The following is a 17,708-nucleotide window of genomic DNA, read 5'->3' on the forward strand; positions in this document are numbered from 1 at the left end:
TGCTGTGCTCAAACGTTGTTGGGAAGTTAAGGCGGCAGCGGTGACATTGAATAGATGTTGACAAAGAGTTTGCTCGAGGCCAGACATGGGGGCTCAGAAGTGCTGCGAATGCGAACAGTGTAAATGATAAAAATTACAAGAAATGAATATTCAAAGGATAACGGCATTGGTAAATATTGCATCTGTACAATAACTACCCAGTCAAAAATTCCTTCAGCCTATCGGTCTGAAGGCTGAAGGAACCCGTAATTTGGGCCTGTTGGGCTGTTGGTGTTGGGCCTGTCGGGCCTGTTGGTGTTGGGCCTGTTGGGCTGTTGGTGTTGGGCCTGTCGGGCCTGTTGGTGTTGGGCCTGTCGGGCCTGTTGGTGATGGCCTGATGGTGATGGACCTGTCGGTGTCAGACCTGTTGGTTCTAATGGCGTCGGCCTGTTGGCACAGATCCTGCTTGCAGGTATCGGGATAGTGTTAGGCCTAATGAGGGACGCCAGTCCTAATGGCGCACCATAGATAAGTTTTTTCATCACTCAGAAATGTGTGCTGCACATTGCGCATGATAACATAGCTTCTTCGATTAGTGCATCGCAAGCTGTTGCAAAAAGGCAGCGCCTGCTACTAATAATATTTTCCAATTAAGCTGGCCAAAAGGGTCTGTAATGCCCTACGATATATATACTGACAACCAGATTTAGGGCAAACGAAAGCTTTATTATAAAATAGAAACCTGTAAAGAGGAAGATGATCAGCAGTCAGAGCAGCAGAACCGAGGCGAGGCGCGAGATGAGAAGACGACGATCGGCAGCTGAAGCAGCAGAGCCGACGCGCGGCGCGAGACGAGAGCGTGAACTGTTCCGGGACCGGACCTGTCCTTGCCCGCTCTAACCGGCCTTCACAACTGTCAATAAAGGCCGTTACATCTTGGTGGAGGTGCGGGGTAGCGGAGAGGCGTCTTTTCGGGTGATTTTGTTGAGGCGCCAGTAGTCAACGCAAAAGCGGATAGAGCCGTCTTTCTTGGTGACAAGGACGACGGGGGAAGCCCAAGGACTGTGTGATGGTTGTATGACGCCACGCTGCAGCATATCATTGACCTGGGTGTCGATAACCTGGCGTTCGGTGGCCGAGACGCGATATGGGCGTTGGCGCAACGGCGAATGGGCACCAGTGTCGATCCGATGGGTAACAGCTGAAGTGCGACCAAAACGGTGGTGAGAGAAGTCAAACGATGACCGAAACTTATCTAGCAGGGCCGCAAGCTGGGTCTTCTCCGGTGGCGAAAGATTTGTGTCGATTGAGCCCACAAAGACGGCCTCGGGAACGGGTTGAGGAGACGGTGAGGAGGAAGTAAGTGAAGACACTTGCAGGCGGCAGGAGTCGTCCTCAGAAGGGTCCCAGGCGACGACGGAAGCGAAAGGCTGGACACATCCCAAGCATTCACCATGAAGAAGAGTGGAGGGGCACAGGAATGGATTCGTCAGGGGCAAGGCGCTGCAGCCGGCTGAGACGGCAAGCACGGCGAATGGCAGGGGTAGACAGTGGCGAGAAGCAGAGGAGTCGGACGGGATGAAGATGACAGGGCCGTTGGATCCAGAGTCGCAATGAACAGAGGCGAGCACAGCAGAGCACGGCGGGATCATGACGTCATCAGCCACAGTCAGCTTGGAGCACAAGTTAGTGGAAGCGTTCACAGAGTCGTCGCCGAAGGGAAGAAGGGCGACTTCGGAACGAGCGCAGTCGATGACAACGTCATGTTGGGAGAGAAAGTCCCAGCCTAAGATGACGTCGTGAGACGGCCATGGGAAGACGATGAATTCAACAATATACAGAACGTCCTGAATAGTAACTCGGGCTGTACATGCCCCCAAAGGCGCAATAAGTTGCGAATTAGCGGCGCGAAGCATAAAACCATATAGCGGAGTCATCACTTTTCGTAACTGGCGGCACAATTTCTCACTTAGTACAGATACAGCAGCACTGGTGTCAACAAGCGCGAAAGCATCGGTGCCCTCCACAGAAACCGCGATCAAATTTGTCGGAGAAAGTCGAGGTCTTGAGCTTGGTGACGAGCAAGCAGTTCTTGCCTCCGGAACTGCGGGCACTAGTTTTCCGAAGGGGGAAGAGGGACGACGGCGCATCGGGGAAACCGAGCGACGACGCGGAGATGGAGCACGGCGGCGAATAGACGGCCTGAGATCGGAGGAAGCAGTGGTCTCAGAAGGCGAAGTGCGGTGAAAAGGCTGGGGAGGGGCATAGGCGTAACCTCGAGGGTCAGTATTGGCAGCAGGGGACAACACTTGGCGGCGGCAGGGACGCATCACATGGCCAGGAATGCCGCAGACATAACAAATGGGTAGGTTGTCCGGTGTCCGCCATGGACGGAAACGTTGCGGTGGTGGCCAGGCAGGACGAAATGGTGTCGACTGCGGTGGATGCTGGTACGAAACGAACGTTTCTGGGCGGGGACGCCTGACGGCTTCGGCATAGGTAAGTGGCAAAATAAATTTATACATCATGACCTCCAATTTTTCGTTGCACGTCCCTCAGCTTCTGTGAGATGTGAGAGGTGCATGCGCACGGCTTTCAGTCTCTTCTCTGCGAGCTCCTTTGGTATGTCTCCCATGTAGATATGAAACAGAGCTGCACAACAGAACACAAAATAGGCCACATTTGAACACAACTAGATACATGATAAATGCAAAAGTGAGATTCAGAATTACCACTCTCATTGTAAAAACACAGAAACGAATGTTCGCCATTAAAGGGGCCATGAAGCCTACTTTCGTGCATACCCTTGTTGTAGCATTTAATTCCCAACACATTAAATTACAATACCCAAAACTTTCAGTTGATTCCGTGCGGCAGATATCTTTAAAACGATTTTCGTTTCCTTTGCGAACTGACTGCTTGTCTGGCAACCTCTGATTGCTGACGACACATGGGCCTACCCACTCCGCGCCTGCTGTGTGTTGTTGGATGCATTGAGATGCTTGCATGAAAACCAAAGACAGAGATTACTCGAAACAACGGGCAATGCTATTTATACATTCTGTGCAGATATGTCAATTGCACTATCTTTGTCGCAGCAGGATCGGAGAACGCGCACAATGACTTGCCACCAGTCGTTGAGAATGCTAATTTCACAACCAAATAGATAAATCAGGTTACTGGCAGAACGGATCTTAGCGAGAGCCACACAAACAGTGTGGAGATCTCTGAAAGTGCTGTGATAGAGCCTGCATGAAGAAACGTATGGGCATAACACACCTTGCAAAAACTAAACGTCACTTTTGCCCGACTTTGCAGTTTTGGATGCAATAAGGACATTGCAGTTGTTACAAACCTCGGATACAATGAACAGGATCTCCATGACTATCACGCTTTCTGTAAGTGAGCGCGACTGTATTTGGCTGAAGCAAAGTTTGATTGCCTAGGTGTTACTCAAAGCAAAGAAAAAAAAAGCACTAGCACCTTTCAGAGAAGACTTTTTCCGGTGTAAGTGCCGGTTTCGCCTCTGTTCTGCCAAGAGACTGGCACTTATTTGAAAGCACGCCAGTCACGCTGCGGCTCTTCAGCTCATCAGGTGTCCAATACACCTGAGTAGCACCGCGGCAGAACATTGAGTCTGTTGGTGCTCTCAGGAGCATCTGCCAGGCACCAGGCTCCATCCAGAGCCCACTGCCTGCATAGACCTGCAGCAAACGTGGAGAATTTCGCATTTGTACACATTAACAGCAGTGAATCAATGGATTTTAAATATTTCATAACTTAAAACAAACAGCTGAAAAACATAAAAATTATGAAGGCATGAATGCACTCTTTTACAGCGAGCAGTGTCCAAAATCAGTAGATTTTTTATTTCTAGCCTTATAATTCGAAAAAAAAGAAATTGCTTGCGTGCAACATGAAATATATAGCACAATCTTCTGACAGTTCTAGCTTCTCTTCATTCCGAGTCAAATACCGCCAAAAGTTGAAATAATGTTCTCTGCCCCAATTCGAACAAACTTCAGAAATGAGAATAAATTTCACATACCAACAACTAGGCATACCTGACAGAACAAGGCAGCCTCCTCATGATCAAAAATTATTTGTGTACTAAGAATTTCCTCAGGACAAGAATAACTGCAGACCCATTATGGCATCGTCAGGTAATGAAGTACAAAAATGACAAATTAGAAATGCTGACCTGTGCCTTACATGATATTGTCTGAAACCACACATCTATGCTTTGCACACTACCCTTTTCGGCACACTTACTGGGACTAGTATAAGTTTCTACTGTAAGCTAGCATCATCCTCTAAACTGTACCCATTTCACTATGTACCAGCCCCAATTTAATTAAGAATCATTCACTCACTCTACTATGGTATTTGATACACTATATGACTTAAGAACACGCACAATCACCTTTCCATCATCCCTAGCAGAACCTATCACAGTGTCCTGCCCACCAGGCAGCTGGAGCTGGCAGTCCGCGGCGCTCTCCATCTCCTCGGCTGAGCATACTTTTTTGACAAGAAAAGGAAGTACACAAATATCAATGCACCTCAGCAGCACATATAAGCAAAAAGCAAACTGAGTTCAGTTTGACATTGTGGGCTATCAAGTAAATGAAAAAAATTAAGTATTTTGCTCTCAAGGTAACAGTGAAAGCTTTGCACAGTAGAACCTCGCTGCTGAGTTGATGGGTGCTGCATTTTCCTGGCTGCTACACATTGTAGTGGTCTAGATCTGGCATGATGATAATAGGGTTCCATGCATTATAAACCCTGCTGTTCGTTGCATTGTAACTTCGGCCACATTCCTACACAGTAATACTTGTGAAATAACACCCCATGCCAGCCTAAATGAGAAACGGTGGCGGTCTTATGTTTACTTCTAAAGCGGCTTTACTTGGCCTGGCATGTCTAGCACCACTGTGTTAGGCAGACGGCATTCAGACAGGCTGTGCCATCATCATCAACAGTGGTTGCACTTTTTTGAAGCAGTAGCTTCACTGCTACAGGTGCACGGCTGAGATCGCCATGTACGCAACATGACCTTCAAGTCTGCCACAAATAAAATAAACAAACAAATAAACCTCACAATCAGTGGGATTCAAACTCAGGTCCATTGGGCGAGAGCCAGGTGCGCTAACCACTAAGCTTCAGACCCACGGTGTGACAATTCAATAAAACTGGAGATATACAGGGTGTCCCAGCTAAAAGTAACCAAGCTTGTTAAAAAGAGGATGATCCCTAGCCGAGTGAGACCAACTGAGGGTTGTTGATAGTCACGTGTCCTAGTCTGCAGTATTTTTTTATTATGCAAACGTGATTAATTAGCAAAGACTAATTAGCTAACTTTTTAATTATTGCTTTCAGGAAGAAATTGTCAATGCAGGAGTTGTAGATCCCATAGAAAAATAATCGTTTGCCTTGTTTGCAGCTAAGTACCACTGATACAACTTCTTTTATCTGACTTAAAAGAAAGCCCGCGAAATACAAAAAGAACCACGTGATAGGGAAGCAGTTACAGCGCTCCCAAACGAGCGATCAAGCAACGACATCCGCTTATGTTTGCAACGCTGTCCCGTACAGCTTTTGGCGTCTTGAGGAGGTGGCGAGATATGCACCAGGAACTGCTTATGTGTCATGGAAAGTGAGCGGGTGCTGCTTTTCAAGGAAGTGAAGCGCGGCTCGCATGGAGCGCTTTTTCACGCGTAACCTCGCCTCGAGTGATAGGAATGTGGCCGTGCCGCTAACTTGCACCGTCACGCGCTGAAGAAACGGTCGCCCTAGCGCCGATGCGAGAGTTAATTACGTATATCTCGCAACCATCACAAAACGCCGAACCCCGTTCGGGACAACGTTGCAAAGATAAGCGAATGTCTTTGCTTGGCTGGTCGTCTGGGAGCGCTGAAACTGCTTCCCTATCACGTGGCTCTTTTTGTATTTCGCGGGCTTTCTTTTAAGTCAAATAAAAGAAGCTGTATCAGTGGTACTTGGCTGCAAACACGGCAAACGGTTATTTTTCAAAGGGATCTACAACTCCTGCATTGACACTTTCTTCCTGTAGGCAATAATTAAAAAGTTAGCTAATTAGTCTCTGCTAATTAATCATGTTTGCATAATAAAAAAAAATACTACAGACTAGGACACGTGACTGGCAACAACCCTCAGTTGGTCTCACTCGGCTAGGGATCATCCTCTTTTTTACAAGCTTCGTTACTTTTAGCTGGGACACCCTGTATATGTGCTTCTTGTATACTAACTGCTAGGTTACACAGCCGCTCATGCAATATCATGGTAATTTGTGATTCGAGCGATTCATGATTGATCAGTGACAGGCGATTTCGAGAGGAGTTTTAAGAGGAATAACAAGAGGAAGACGAAGAATACAAAGAGGAAGATTAGCGCTCCACACGCAGAAAATCTAACACCACGGGTATAGGAAAAAATCAGCTGTGGTTTAGCTTCGGTTAAACCTGGTGAGAAGCAGTAGTTTCACGTAGCTACGTGCGGCAAAGTCCAAAGAAACAACAATCTTTCAACAAGCCGAGAAACTAGAAACAAACAAAGCTTTGCAAAGCGCAGCCACATGAAGCTACCGCTTCTCGCCATGTTTAATCAGAGCTAAACCACAGCTAATTTTTTCTTCACCTATCCTTGTTTCTTTGTAATTGTGCTGCTAGTGTTAGTGTGGCTGGCGCGATTGATTTTGTCCTTCCGCACCTCATCACATCTTTTGTGACTTCTGGATGCACACAGCAGTGGCAACAAAGAGGACGAGGGCTAGCCTCCGCTGGAACCAACCATTATGTTGGCTGTAGCGGCATTAGACATTCTCAGAAAGTATGTTTGCAACGATCGCAACAGCCACATAGCCCCGTAAATTCTGGAGAAATGAGTAGTCCTCACCGGACGTAAGAAAATGCAGCAGACAATGCTGCATGATTTTTTCAAGTGCCAGCACTGCAATAAATGTGTTTAGTTCTTCATTCCTGTCATTTTTAAATTTGTCCTACTTCCTGCCTCTAATGTTTCCTCGCTCTTGCATTTTTTTTTTTTTTTGTAGCAAGAGCTATTGGTCGCAAAGTAGCATTTTCACTGCGGCGGTGGTCACACCGTGGTCACACCGCTTCTTGCGCCGCTGCCTAGCAACCGTTGCCAGATGGAGCCGCGCCATCTGGTGCAACGTCAGAGGAGGAGGAGAGCCAGAGATAGCAGTAGGCACAGCAAGAGACCTCCCAGGTCTACGTATGCATTCACTGGACACCCAGAAATCACGCACAAGGGACCGGGAACAGGACTGCCCACGAGGCTGCTGGCGCGCAGCTAGAGGAAGACCGTCGGCATTGCCTTAACGTGAGCCGACCAACTCGGACCACCCTTATTGTTCTCCCATCCCGCTCATAATACCTGACTCTATCATCACACGCCTTTAACAAGAGCAGAGGGGTTTGTCGTGGGACTTTGTCCCAGACATTACTCCATCCATTCCTTCTGGACTTTCTCGCCCGGCCCAAGTTCTCGCTCACAAGGTGCGAGCCGGTGCAGCGTACACCCCGGACATCCCGAGTCGATGGCACCGAACCAGGATCGGCTGCCCCGATTGCCCTGCTGACTCTGTTGATTTGCACCACCTGATCTGGACCTGTCCTGGCACTGCGAGCCTCTGCGCCTGCTACACCTCTGCCTACCACATCCAGACATACGATGACTGGACGGCCCCCAGTACCGACGCCAAGCGCAAGCTCAGTGCCCTGCTAGACTTCATGTCAGAGACCGACACCCTCACCTTCACCTAACCAACCCACTTCCCCCTTGGGCCTCAGGTCATCCTTGTGATTAAAGATTTATGAATGAATGAGCAGCGGCCTGTATAAGAGGGCGGTTCGTTGAAGCTGTTGTGGCCAGAGATGGAGAGCGAGTCGGAGAGGCTGAAACAAACCAAGCTTAGCTGTTGGAACGAAACAAGGCAAAGGCGATGAGACCGAGGAAGAACATGCAGAACGTCTGAATAAGCGACGCCGTGAAGATGCAGCTCGACGAGTTCGCCTAGCCAATGAAGGTCCATTACCTCTCGCTACGTATGTCTGGCATAGCTGAGCTAAGCCACAGCCAATTTTTTTTAGTCCCGTGAGGAGTACATCAGCAGGGTTATGCTGTATTAAAACTTGTAGAAACATTAATACTATGAGAAACACATCTCAGTGAAGAGTTGATCGGCTGCTACACTAACAGTAGTAAAGCTTTTTGACGGGCTAGTTGGTACATATTCATATTTGAAAGGGTGTGCGCTAAAAAAGACGTACACAGGAAAAAGATAGAGACGACAGGAAAGAAGCGCAACTTCCAACTTTAATGACGACAAAAGAAGCCAGGCGCACATATATATCCACTGATAAACAGATATGAGCTGCGTGATGGAGCGTGACCCCATCAACCAAACATAAGACAGCGCAAGAAATGCATATCTAAGTGACATTAAAAGAAACACAAGAAAGTGAACATATCAAACACCTGCCGAGGTAAGGTAAAAAAGTGGGATTCGTATCGGCTGACAACAATGCATAACAACATGGGAAAACAGAGCTGTATGAAAGATGACACTGAAAAAGAGGATAACACCATAAAAAAGGCTAACAACATGACGAAATTTTTAACAAAGAACAAGTGAAAGATGGAGATAAAAACCGTGTAAAGGGTGGTAAATAAAGGCACATTGGAACTTCTAAAAGGACACTAAAACATAGAGAGGCGAACGGGTTAATAGTCTAGATGTACCCATCCAGAAAGGCAAGTTCATTTCTAGACAGGTTAATGGAAGGCGTGCTAACGCACTTGTCTTTCCTGAGGTGAATAAAAAAGGCCTCGATTACTTCTCTTTCTGTCTTGTCCTGAGCCTTAGCTAGAAACTTGGTTTCATTAAACTTGGGGTAGCAGTTCTGGCAACTGCTGCAGTGTAACGGAAGGTTACCTCCAGACCTGTTCTTCATGGTGACGTTGTGCCTGCGGGCGCGCTCATTGAAACATTTCCCGGTTTGACCCACATACACTTTGCCGCACGTCAAGGGAATCTCGTACACAACATTGGCAGTGCATTGTGTGTACACGGTTTGATGCTTGATATTACAGGCCTTCTTAACACGCTTCCTGGTCACCATCGGACATAATTTCGCCAGTTTGCAAGTAGCCGAAAAAACCAGCCTAACCCCGTGACGAGACGCAACTTTCTTTAAATTGTGTGAAAGACCATGCAGGTAAGGTATAACCTGCACAGGTTTCCGTTCTGTTTGATGTTTAGCATGCTCCGAGGCGGTCAAAGGAGCTGAGACCGGATGCCTCGAAATATTCTTTTCAGGTAAAACGCACAAGCCTGCTTGTCCACCACGTGCCATTGTGTCTGAAAGGGATACGTGGCAAAAAGTTGTGGGTGACTTCCTTCGGTGCCAACTGGACAGAATAGCTGGCGCTTACCCTTACCGCGTTCGAAGCTCAAAGGAAGTGGTGCAGGTACTGGAGGGAGGCAAGGTATCGGCCACAACTGGTTTTTCAATTGACGTTGAGGACTTATTGTACTCTGTGCCTAACGACGGGTTGTTGGATGCTGTTCGTGAACATTTGGAAGAATTTGACGAAGTCAGGTTTCAAAATTCTGCCGGTGTCACAACTGAAAAATTTCTGGACCTACTATTGTTTTATTTGGATTCCACTGTTATTTGCTTCCAGGATGAGTTTTACTTGCAAAAAGCCGGAATTTGTATAGGTTCCTCAGTCGCACCGGTCTTATGCGAAATTTTTCTGGCGTCATTTGACCGGCGCCTTGAAGCTAGCTTGAAGGACACAGGGATAACACGTATTTTCAGATACGTCGACGATTATCTTGTCCTTCTTAACGCACCTTCATACTGTGCTGCTGATACACTTGTAGTCCAAATTCTCACTACCTTCTGTTCTTCATCGAGGGGTCTAAAATTCACGCATGAACGAGCAGATCATGATCGACTCCAGTTTCTTGACTTACAGCTTATTTTTACAAATGATCATGTGTGTTGGTCTTATCAGCCGCACTCAAAGAAGTCACTTTTGCCCTATGATAGTGCCCACTCCAAGCTGGTAAAGCTTGGCATAGTATCTCTTTGCATGAAATCTGCATTAGAAAAATCCTGCGGCCACAAGATAGGTGAAAGTTTCCAGTGCCAGATCGACCGAATTTCTGCTGCAGGTTACCCTGCAAATCTGGTCACGAACATGTCTGAAAACCTTTTGCAAAAAATTAAAAACTCGGAGCATGCTAAACATCAAACAGAACGGAAACCTGTGCAGGTTATAGGTACCTTACCTGCATGGTCTTTCACACAATTTAAAGAAAGTTGCGTCTCGTCACGGGGTTAGGCTGGTTTTTTCGGCTACTTGCAAACTGGCGAAATTATGTCCGATGGTGACCAGGAAGCGTGTTAAGAAGGCCTGTAATATCAAGCATCAAACCGTGTACACACAATGCACTGCCAATGTTGTGTACGAGATTCCCTTGACGTGCGGCAAAGTGTATGTGGGTCAAACCGGGAAATGTTTCAATGAGCGCGCCCGCAGGCACAACGTCACCATGAAGAACAGGTCTGGAGGTAACCTTCCGTTACACTGCAGCAGTTGCCAGAACTGCTACCCCAAGTTTAATGAAACCAAGTTTCTAGCTAAGGCTCAGGACAAGACAGAAAGAGAAGTAATCGAGGCCTTTTTTATTCACCTCAGGAAAGACAAGTGTGTTAGCACGCCTTCCATTAACCTGTCTAGAAATGAACTTGCCTTTCTGGATGGGTACATCTAGGCTATTAACCCGTTCGCCTCTCTATGTTTTAGTGTCCTTTTAGATGTTCCAATGTGCCTTTATTTACCACCCTTTACACGGTTTTTATCCCCATCTTTCACTTGTTCTTTGTTAAAAATTTCGTCATGTTGTTAGCCTTTTTTATGGTGTTATCCTCTTTTTCAGTGTCATCTTTCATACAGCTCTGTTTTCCCATGTTGTTATGCATTGTTGTCAGCCGATACGAATCCCACTTTTTTACCTTACCTCGGCAGGTGTTTGATATGTTCACTTTCTTGGGTTTCTTTTAATGTCACTTAGATATGCATTTTTTGCGCTGTCTTATGTTTGGTTGATGGGGTCACGCTCCATCACGCAGCTCATATCTGTTTATCAGCGGATATATATGTGCGCCTGGCTTCTTTTGTCGTCTCTATCTTTTTCCTGTGTACGTCTTTTTTAGCGCACACCCTTTCAAACTACACTAACACTGATGGCTAAAAAGATAACTGGTGAAATAATGAGGGCTAAGTGACAAGTGACAACCGTGGCCGCAGTGGCTCAGTGGTTATAACGCTTGGCTGCTGACCCAAATGACGAGAGTTCGATCCAGCTGCGGCAATGGAATTTCGATGGAGGCGAAGTTCCAGGGGCCCGTGTGCTGTGCGATGTCAGTGCACGTTAAAGAAACTCAGCTGGTCGAAATTTCCGGAGCCCTCCACTACCACGTCCCTCATAGCCCGAGTCGCTTTGGGACGTTGAACCCCCATAAACGAGCCTTAAAGACACAGCAGAACACTGCGGAGTGAGAGCAGTTCAGAAAAATCGCATATCCTGCCAAAAATGAAAGGGGCAGTACAGCAAGCCTCATAGGCAGTGCAAAAAGAAAAAAAAAAGACGTCAGGTTCAATTAACTGCGCATCTGCTGAAGGACAGCAGGAACACTGTGCCAGAAAACTTTTCAACCTGTACACGGTACAACGCCTAACAACTGTGAATGTACCAGACAACCAGAATAATGCTAATATATTTTGTTAATTCACAAGAAAGGGGATGTCAATCAATTAAAAAGCTTTTAATTATTAGATAACTATGGGAAAGAAACATGAAGCTTAATGAAAAGGCTTGAAATGCAACTGAAGGCAGGACGGCAAGCTATCGAAAGGTATAGATGTAATCACACAGTAGAGTAGGAGAGCGACACAAAGTAGAGATAAAAAGTACAGAAAGAAATGGGGCCTGGGAAGGGTATGTAACCAATTTCAAGAAAGGTCAATGTAGCACATACAGTCAAAGTTAGGGGCACAGCAGAGATGGTGGAAGGATGAGAGTAGAAGTTTCAGGGGATAAGACGCCCTCAAGTGGCACAGGACAGGGTTAACAGGCGCTCATTGGACAAATCCTTTGTTTGCAGTGAACAGTTTCTTAGGCCGATTTGATTATGAAAAATAAAAAATGGCATGCATCACAAGAAGGTTCGCTCACCAAACTCGTCTGGCCCACTGCCACTCGCCCCATCGATGGATGTCATTGCTGGGGCCAGTTCTGTGAATTAGGTTTAGTTAGAGTTCATGTCCTTACACCAAAATGCACATCAAAGGTACCGTAAAAACCCGCGTATAATACGAGGTTTTTTTCCCATAATTAGCGTCCTAAATTTCCACCTCGTACTATTTGCGGATCCGAATAAAAATTTTCGAAGTTGCTCGATTTTTTGGTTTCGTTTTTGCGGCGTGGCTATGGCTTCGCTTCGCTATTGGCGCGTGGCTACGGCTTGGCTTCGTTACTCTCGACAAATGACGTCACGACGTCGTTTCTTTGTTGATCCGTTGGGTGCGCCGGGGGGTCGCGGTGTGCCGTGCGCCTGTTGACAACACACGTGCTAGCATGTAAGGCACGCTTCGTGAAGTGGATATTGTTTTAGAGAGCACGATGTCACGGTCTCGAAAACAGTACTCGGCTACTTTCAAGCGATTTTGGCTGCGGAGAACATCGGCAACGGTGCGGCCGGGAGGCAGTTTGGTGTCGTCGAAGGAAGCATTCGTGGATGGCCACAACAGAAAGAAGCCCTTTTCGTGTGCAGCGGAATGCGACAAAGCTTTCGCGGCCGTTTGATGGTTGTGTAAACAAACCGTTCAAGGACGCAGTCAGGCGGTGCTACGCAGAGTGGATGCACTCAGGTGAGCCTGCAGTGACGCCAACCGGGCGGCTGAAGCGGGCTTAAGAAGTGCAGCATCTCGAACGCCCTCGATGGCACGGAAGATGAGTACATTTGGGATGATTTGTCGGACAAAGAAATGTTCGAAGAAAGCGCTACTGAAGAACAAAGTAATTGAAGTGAAGTGCGGGATGCGATTTGAATAAATGTCTTCTATGAGCTTGTGTTACTCGTATTATACGCGGGTGAAACTTTTTTTCCCATTTCGCGTCTCTAAATCTTAGCCCCGTATTATATTCGGGTTCGTATTATACGCGGGTTTTTACGGTATATTCACACAACGGATGAGGTCGCAAAAAGATCTCTAGCATCACCTCAAGTAAAGGCAGTGTCCGCATGCTGAAAGCATTCACACATGAGATGAAAACAGCAGATCTTGTCCTAATAGAAAAAAAACGCCCTCCTCTTTCCATCTGCAGACACCAATTGGTTGGCGTCAATTCGCGACGTCAAGCCACATAATGCACAGTTCACCCTCAAGATTTGCAATTCAGTCCACCGTGCGAATTCACCTTAAGATGACTTCCAAGAGCACTTACTTTAAGCTCTAAGATATACATGCATGGTGACACCTACAACATGCAATTTGATGAAGTAGCTTAGCTAAGAAAAAAGGGATGAGCAGCACACATGTGAGCTACTCAGGAACAAGAACCAGAGCTAATGTTTTAAACAGTTACTAGGCACATTACCATAGCATGAAAATGCACACACACCTCTCAACTGGCATGTTAGAAATACAAAACACTTCAGTAAACTATCTACACAACAATAGCACACCTTGCAAACATACACCACCTGGACTTTGTGTTTCCCAAATATAAGACATTCATTTTGTGCACAAAATTGCAACAAATAAACAAAGTAGCAGTGCCACCTAATTGGCCATTTAGAAACAAGGAGCAGAGGTATTATGAACAGCAGAGTTAGTTGTTGGCCTGGTTAGCATCACTGATTTAAGTTCATAGTTTTCCAGCCCTACGGAACACACACACATACATGAGCCGCCACGGCAGTTCAGTGGTTATGGTGCTCGGCTGCTGGCCTGTTAAGACACGGGTTCTATCCTGGCCGCGGTGGTTGCATTTCGATGGAGGCAAAATGCTAGCGGCCCGTAAATGCAAACTGCATGCAGGAGATCTAAAGAATGAGGACAGGTTCCAAACTTGTCAAGCACTGCAGTGATTGTACAGAGATTTTCAAGTGTGAAGATCCTTAGCAGAAGCAAGCCACTTGTGAAGGGACAGAGACGCATCATATTAAAAAAGCTGGTTCACAATGTGCGAGCAATACTTCAGTTGTATCATATAACACAGAAATGATGTTTCTTTCATAGTTTTGATGATAAAGGTGTGATAAGTTTGTTTTTTTCCTGCTCCGCTGGTCTGAAGGCATTTAAGCAGTGTCTGCGCCGTTAAATAACCAGTTGTCAGTGAGTGCTGTGTTTTATCCTTCTTCCCAACTTCAGTAAAACGGCAAGTTGAAGAAAACAGCGCAGCAACAGGCACAAGAAAGAAGATGGGACAGGTGCTGACTAGCAACTGAAGGTTTATTGAAAAGGAACACATAAAATATACTCTCTTCACAACCAAGAGCATGCATGAGCTGCGCGAACAACACTTATAAGCTATCAACTTCAGTCATGGTGGTCAAGATTCAACAGTTCACAGCCATGAACGGCCATCCGTCCTTGTTAATGATTGTGAACTATTGTATCCTGACCACCATGACTGAAGTTGACAGGTTATCAGTGTTGTTTGCGCAGCTCATGCACGCTCTTGGTTGCGAAGAGAGTATATTTTATGCATTCCTTTTCAATAAACCTTCAGTTGCTAGTCAGCACCTGTCTCATCTTCTCTCTTGTCCCTGTTGCTGCGCTGTTTTCTTCAAGTATCCTTCTTCCCTTCTTTGGTCATGCACCGTTGCACTGGAAAACTACAAATTTAAAGTACTCTCAACATTTGCCTGAACAATTTAGCACGTCTAAAATATGCTTATCTTCTGGTAGCCTCCAGCTGCTCACGATGATGGTCTCTTCTAATTCATGATGTGACAAGCAAAGCTGCATCCCTGCAAAAAAAGAAAGAACCAAAAATTTCCTAATATAAGCATCTTGGTGGGCACACGTCTAATAACAAATCTTTTACAATCCTCAATGAGCACAGACATTGGACAGCTCTGTACAAAGAACTTATGTCCAGTCATTTGGCTCAAACCAAAATAGTGAGAAAAAAATCCGCCCTTCCCTGGCAGCGCGAGCATATTTTAACAGCCTGAGCAACAAATTGTTCTGAAAGTGGCTAAAAAATGCATTCATTACATAAAAGACATCGACTATTCATGCCACCTAAAATTCCTCCAAAGCAAGCAAATAATGTACAAACAAAAATTCTCATTCCCGCACCTCACAGCAATGGCCAGTGCTGCTGTCTCGCTTGAATCCTGCCTTACAAGCGGACCTACTGGTGTCAGCCATGGGGACGGCCATTCAATTGCTTAAACCCACAAGGGCGTTTGTAGATGAAGGCGTAGCCGGCTGGAGGTGGTTGCACATCACTCCCTTTGTCTTCCCTCAATTGTACCATGGCGGGTGGCCGACAAAGTAAACTGAGCGAAGAGGGCAGGCCCAGCCTATAGTCTTTTTCAGCCTCACTGCTGTGCACAATTTGAAAGGCATAGTTGCTAACGGCCGATTCTACGTGGGCTACACAAGCTAGATCACAAACTGATGATGGGTGCAGGGGTCAAGTGGATGCAGCTAGCACAGGAAAGGGCTAATTTGGGGAATATGGGAGAGGCTGTCGCCCTGCTGCGAGTATAGTCCGGCTGATGATGATGAAGGATGATTGCATTCCAATGAATATTTCACTTTTCTTACCCTTGGTGCAAATCACTGCACAGTCCCATAAATGTTGGTTATAAGAGTATACATCTGATTAAGAATGAGAGGGCAAATACTACACTACTGGCATGATGCAGCAGCGTCAGTGTTAAGTGAAAGAATAAATTCTGGTTCCTTGCTTACAATGTCGCTGGATCTATGCTATCTTCCAGTAGAATGCATGAGAACTGGTGTAATGCCCTCGCACAAAGTGCAGACGTTAAGGAACATGCACAACTTGTTCTTCCAGAGAACGAAAAATCCCAAAGTAGTGGTAATGACCATCGCTCATCACTGCTGGATCACTATGCCTCTGCGTCTTTAGTAATTTTCTAGAATCCGTGGGTAACTCTGGATGGTATGGCTTCAGCACTTTAAGCAGGGAATGCAGGTGAGAAGCAGGCAATTGGCTATTAATTGCCCACACGCGCAAGTCGTGCTCTAGACATTGAGTAGCGGAACCAGACTCAGGTGTCATCCTATCTTCATAACCCACCAACTCCTCATTGTCAGAAATTCGCGCCAACTCTTACGTTGCACTTTCTATGTCAGGGATGCTGCTAGCGGTGCTAAAATCTGACAAGTGAGAACTGCGGCTTTCAACTGCGTCCTCGACCGGCGCTGATAAAGAGGATAAAATAACATTATGCGATGAAAAGGCATCTTGAAACTGTTCTGCTCCTGTTGCGCACAATCTGCTGCCATGACCATTATCAAGACTGACAACTGCCAAACAGGGTAGCATTTCGTGATGCGTACCCGCAAAAGCCGGCTCTCACCATCGTGGGTACCCTTGACGAAAACAGTTTTCTAGTTCGTCGTGAACAGCCTCTGCTGTTCTTCGGCGTCGTTGCCGAAATGACACCTCGATTAGCGAACACTTCATTCTCTTCATGATACAACGAATGTAGCACTTTATCAAACTATCACGCAGGGCATGGGTAACATATATACACTACTGGCTTTGTGCCAACCAACACAGGTCACAGCACAACAATGCAAGTCTAGAAATCACTCACCATTGAGGTCATCCTCTGGGCAAGCCTTTGTTGTTTCAGCTGAATTCCAGTGAAACCACAACGAAACACAGCAGTGCGGGCACGACGACCGCCAAAAAACTGTACTAGAAGAACAAAAAACGTGAAAATCTTGCCATGACTGCCGCTGACACGCGAGTTCTCGGACCAGCGCACGCCGCAGGATTGGAATTTGTCTCTCGGCGCGGCCGCGAGTAGCCGCGGTTTGGATTTGGACCATTAGACTGCAGGGCGTCAGTGAAACCAGAACTAAATTTCTTCGGCAGTTTTAATTTTGTCTGCCTGTTTAATTAAAAACAAAGTAATTCCAGCTGTTTAAAAATATTTCAGATAGAAATATATCTTTCTACCTTAGTGTCACCATTTGCATACACACCACATGCAAACTTGCAATCGAAGTAAAAATTAATAAACAAATTAATACTCTCACGGTGAGGGGAAGTGATCTGGTACCGACTTTTCTATTTGGGCTTCAGAAATAGCCAGAGAGGGCAGATTAACCTATAGCATGAATGTTATAGCAATGCCATCGTATGTGGTTCAACATTTATTCATCATTTGACAATATTGCTGCAATGTGAAAAGACCACTTCAGAGCAACGTTATCAGCAAGTTGCTTGGTAACATTGCAGGAACATTATCTAATGTTGAAGAATGTTAGCGCAACATAGTACAACATTGGCAATGTTGTGGCAACGTTGCAGTTACATACTGTGCTACTAGGGATAGCAGCGAGGCTCTATGGTGAGGCAGCTATGACATATAATGTTCCCCAGCTGCTGCACC

The 17,708-nt window shown here is 46.2% G+C and overlaps 2 protein-coding genes across 5 annotated transcripts in view; one reads left to right on the forward strand and one right to left on the reverse strand.

Annotated features, from left to right (window-relative positions):
* LOC149332760 (homeobox protein Meis1-like) overlaps nucleotides 1–17,708 on the forward strand; it is a 410,486-nt gene that overhangs the window by 33,572 nt on the left and 359,206 nt on the right. The gene's annotated exons all lie outside the window — the stretch shown is intronic.
* LOC149332761 (uncharacterized) lies at nucleotides 685–14,601 on the reverse strand. The gene is made up of 4 exons (XM_089558346.1): nucleotides 12,272–14,601; nucleotides 4,403–4,500; nucleotides 3,463–3,683; nucleotides 685–2,631 (listed from the first exon to the last, which is right to left on the reverse strand). Exons 1-4 carry the CDS (start codon nucleotides 12,315–12,317, stop codon nucleotides 2,535–2,537), a joined length of 462 nt encoding a protein of 153 aa, XP_089414472.1. The 5' UTR covers nucleotides 12,318–14,601; the 3' UTR covers nucleotides 685–2,534.

The sequence above is a fragment of the Amblyomma mixtum genome, chromosome 8 (assembly GCF_055824585.1).
Source record: "Amblyomma mixtum isolate Tamu chromosome 8, ASM5582458v1, whole genome shotgun sequence".
NCBI lineage: Eukaryota > Metazoa > Arthropoda > Arachnida > Ixodida > Ixodidae > Amblyomma > Amblyomma mixtum.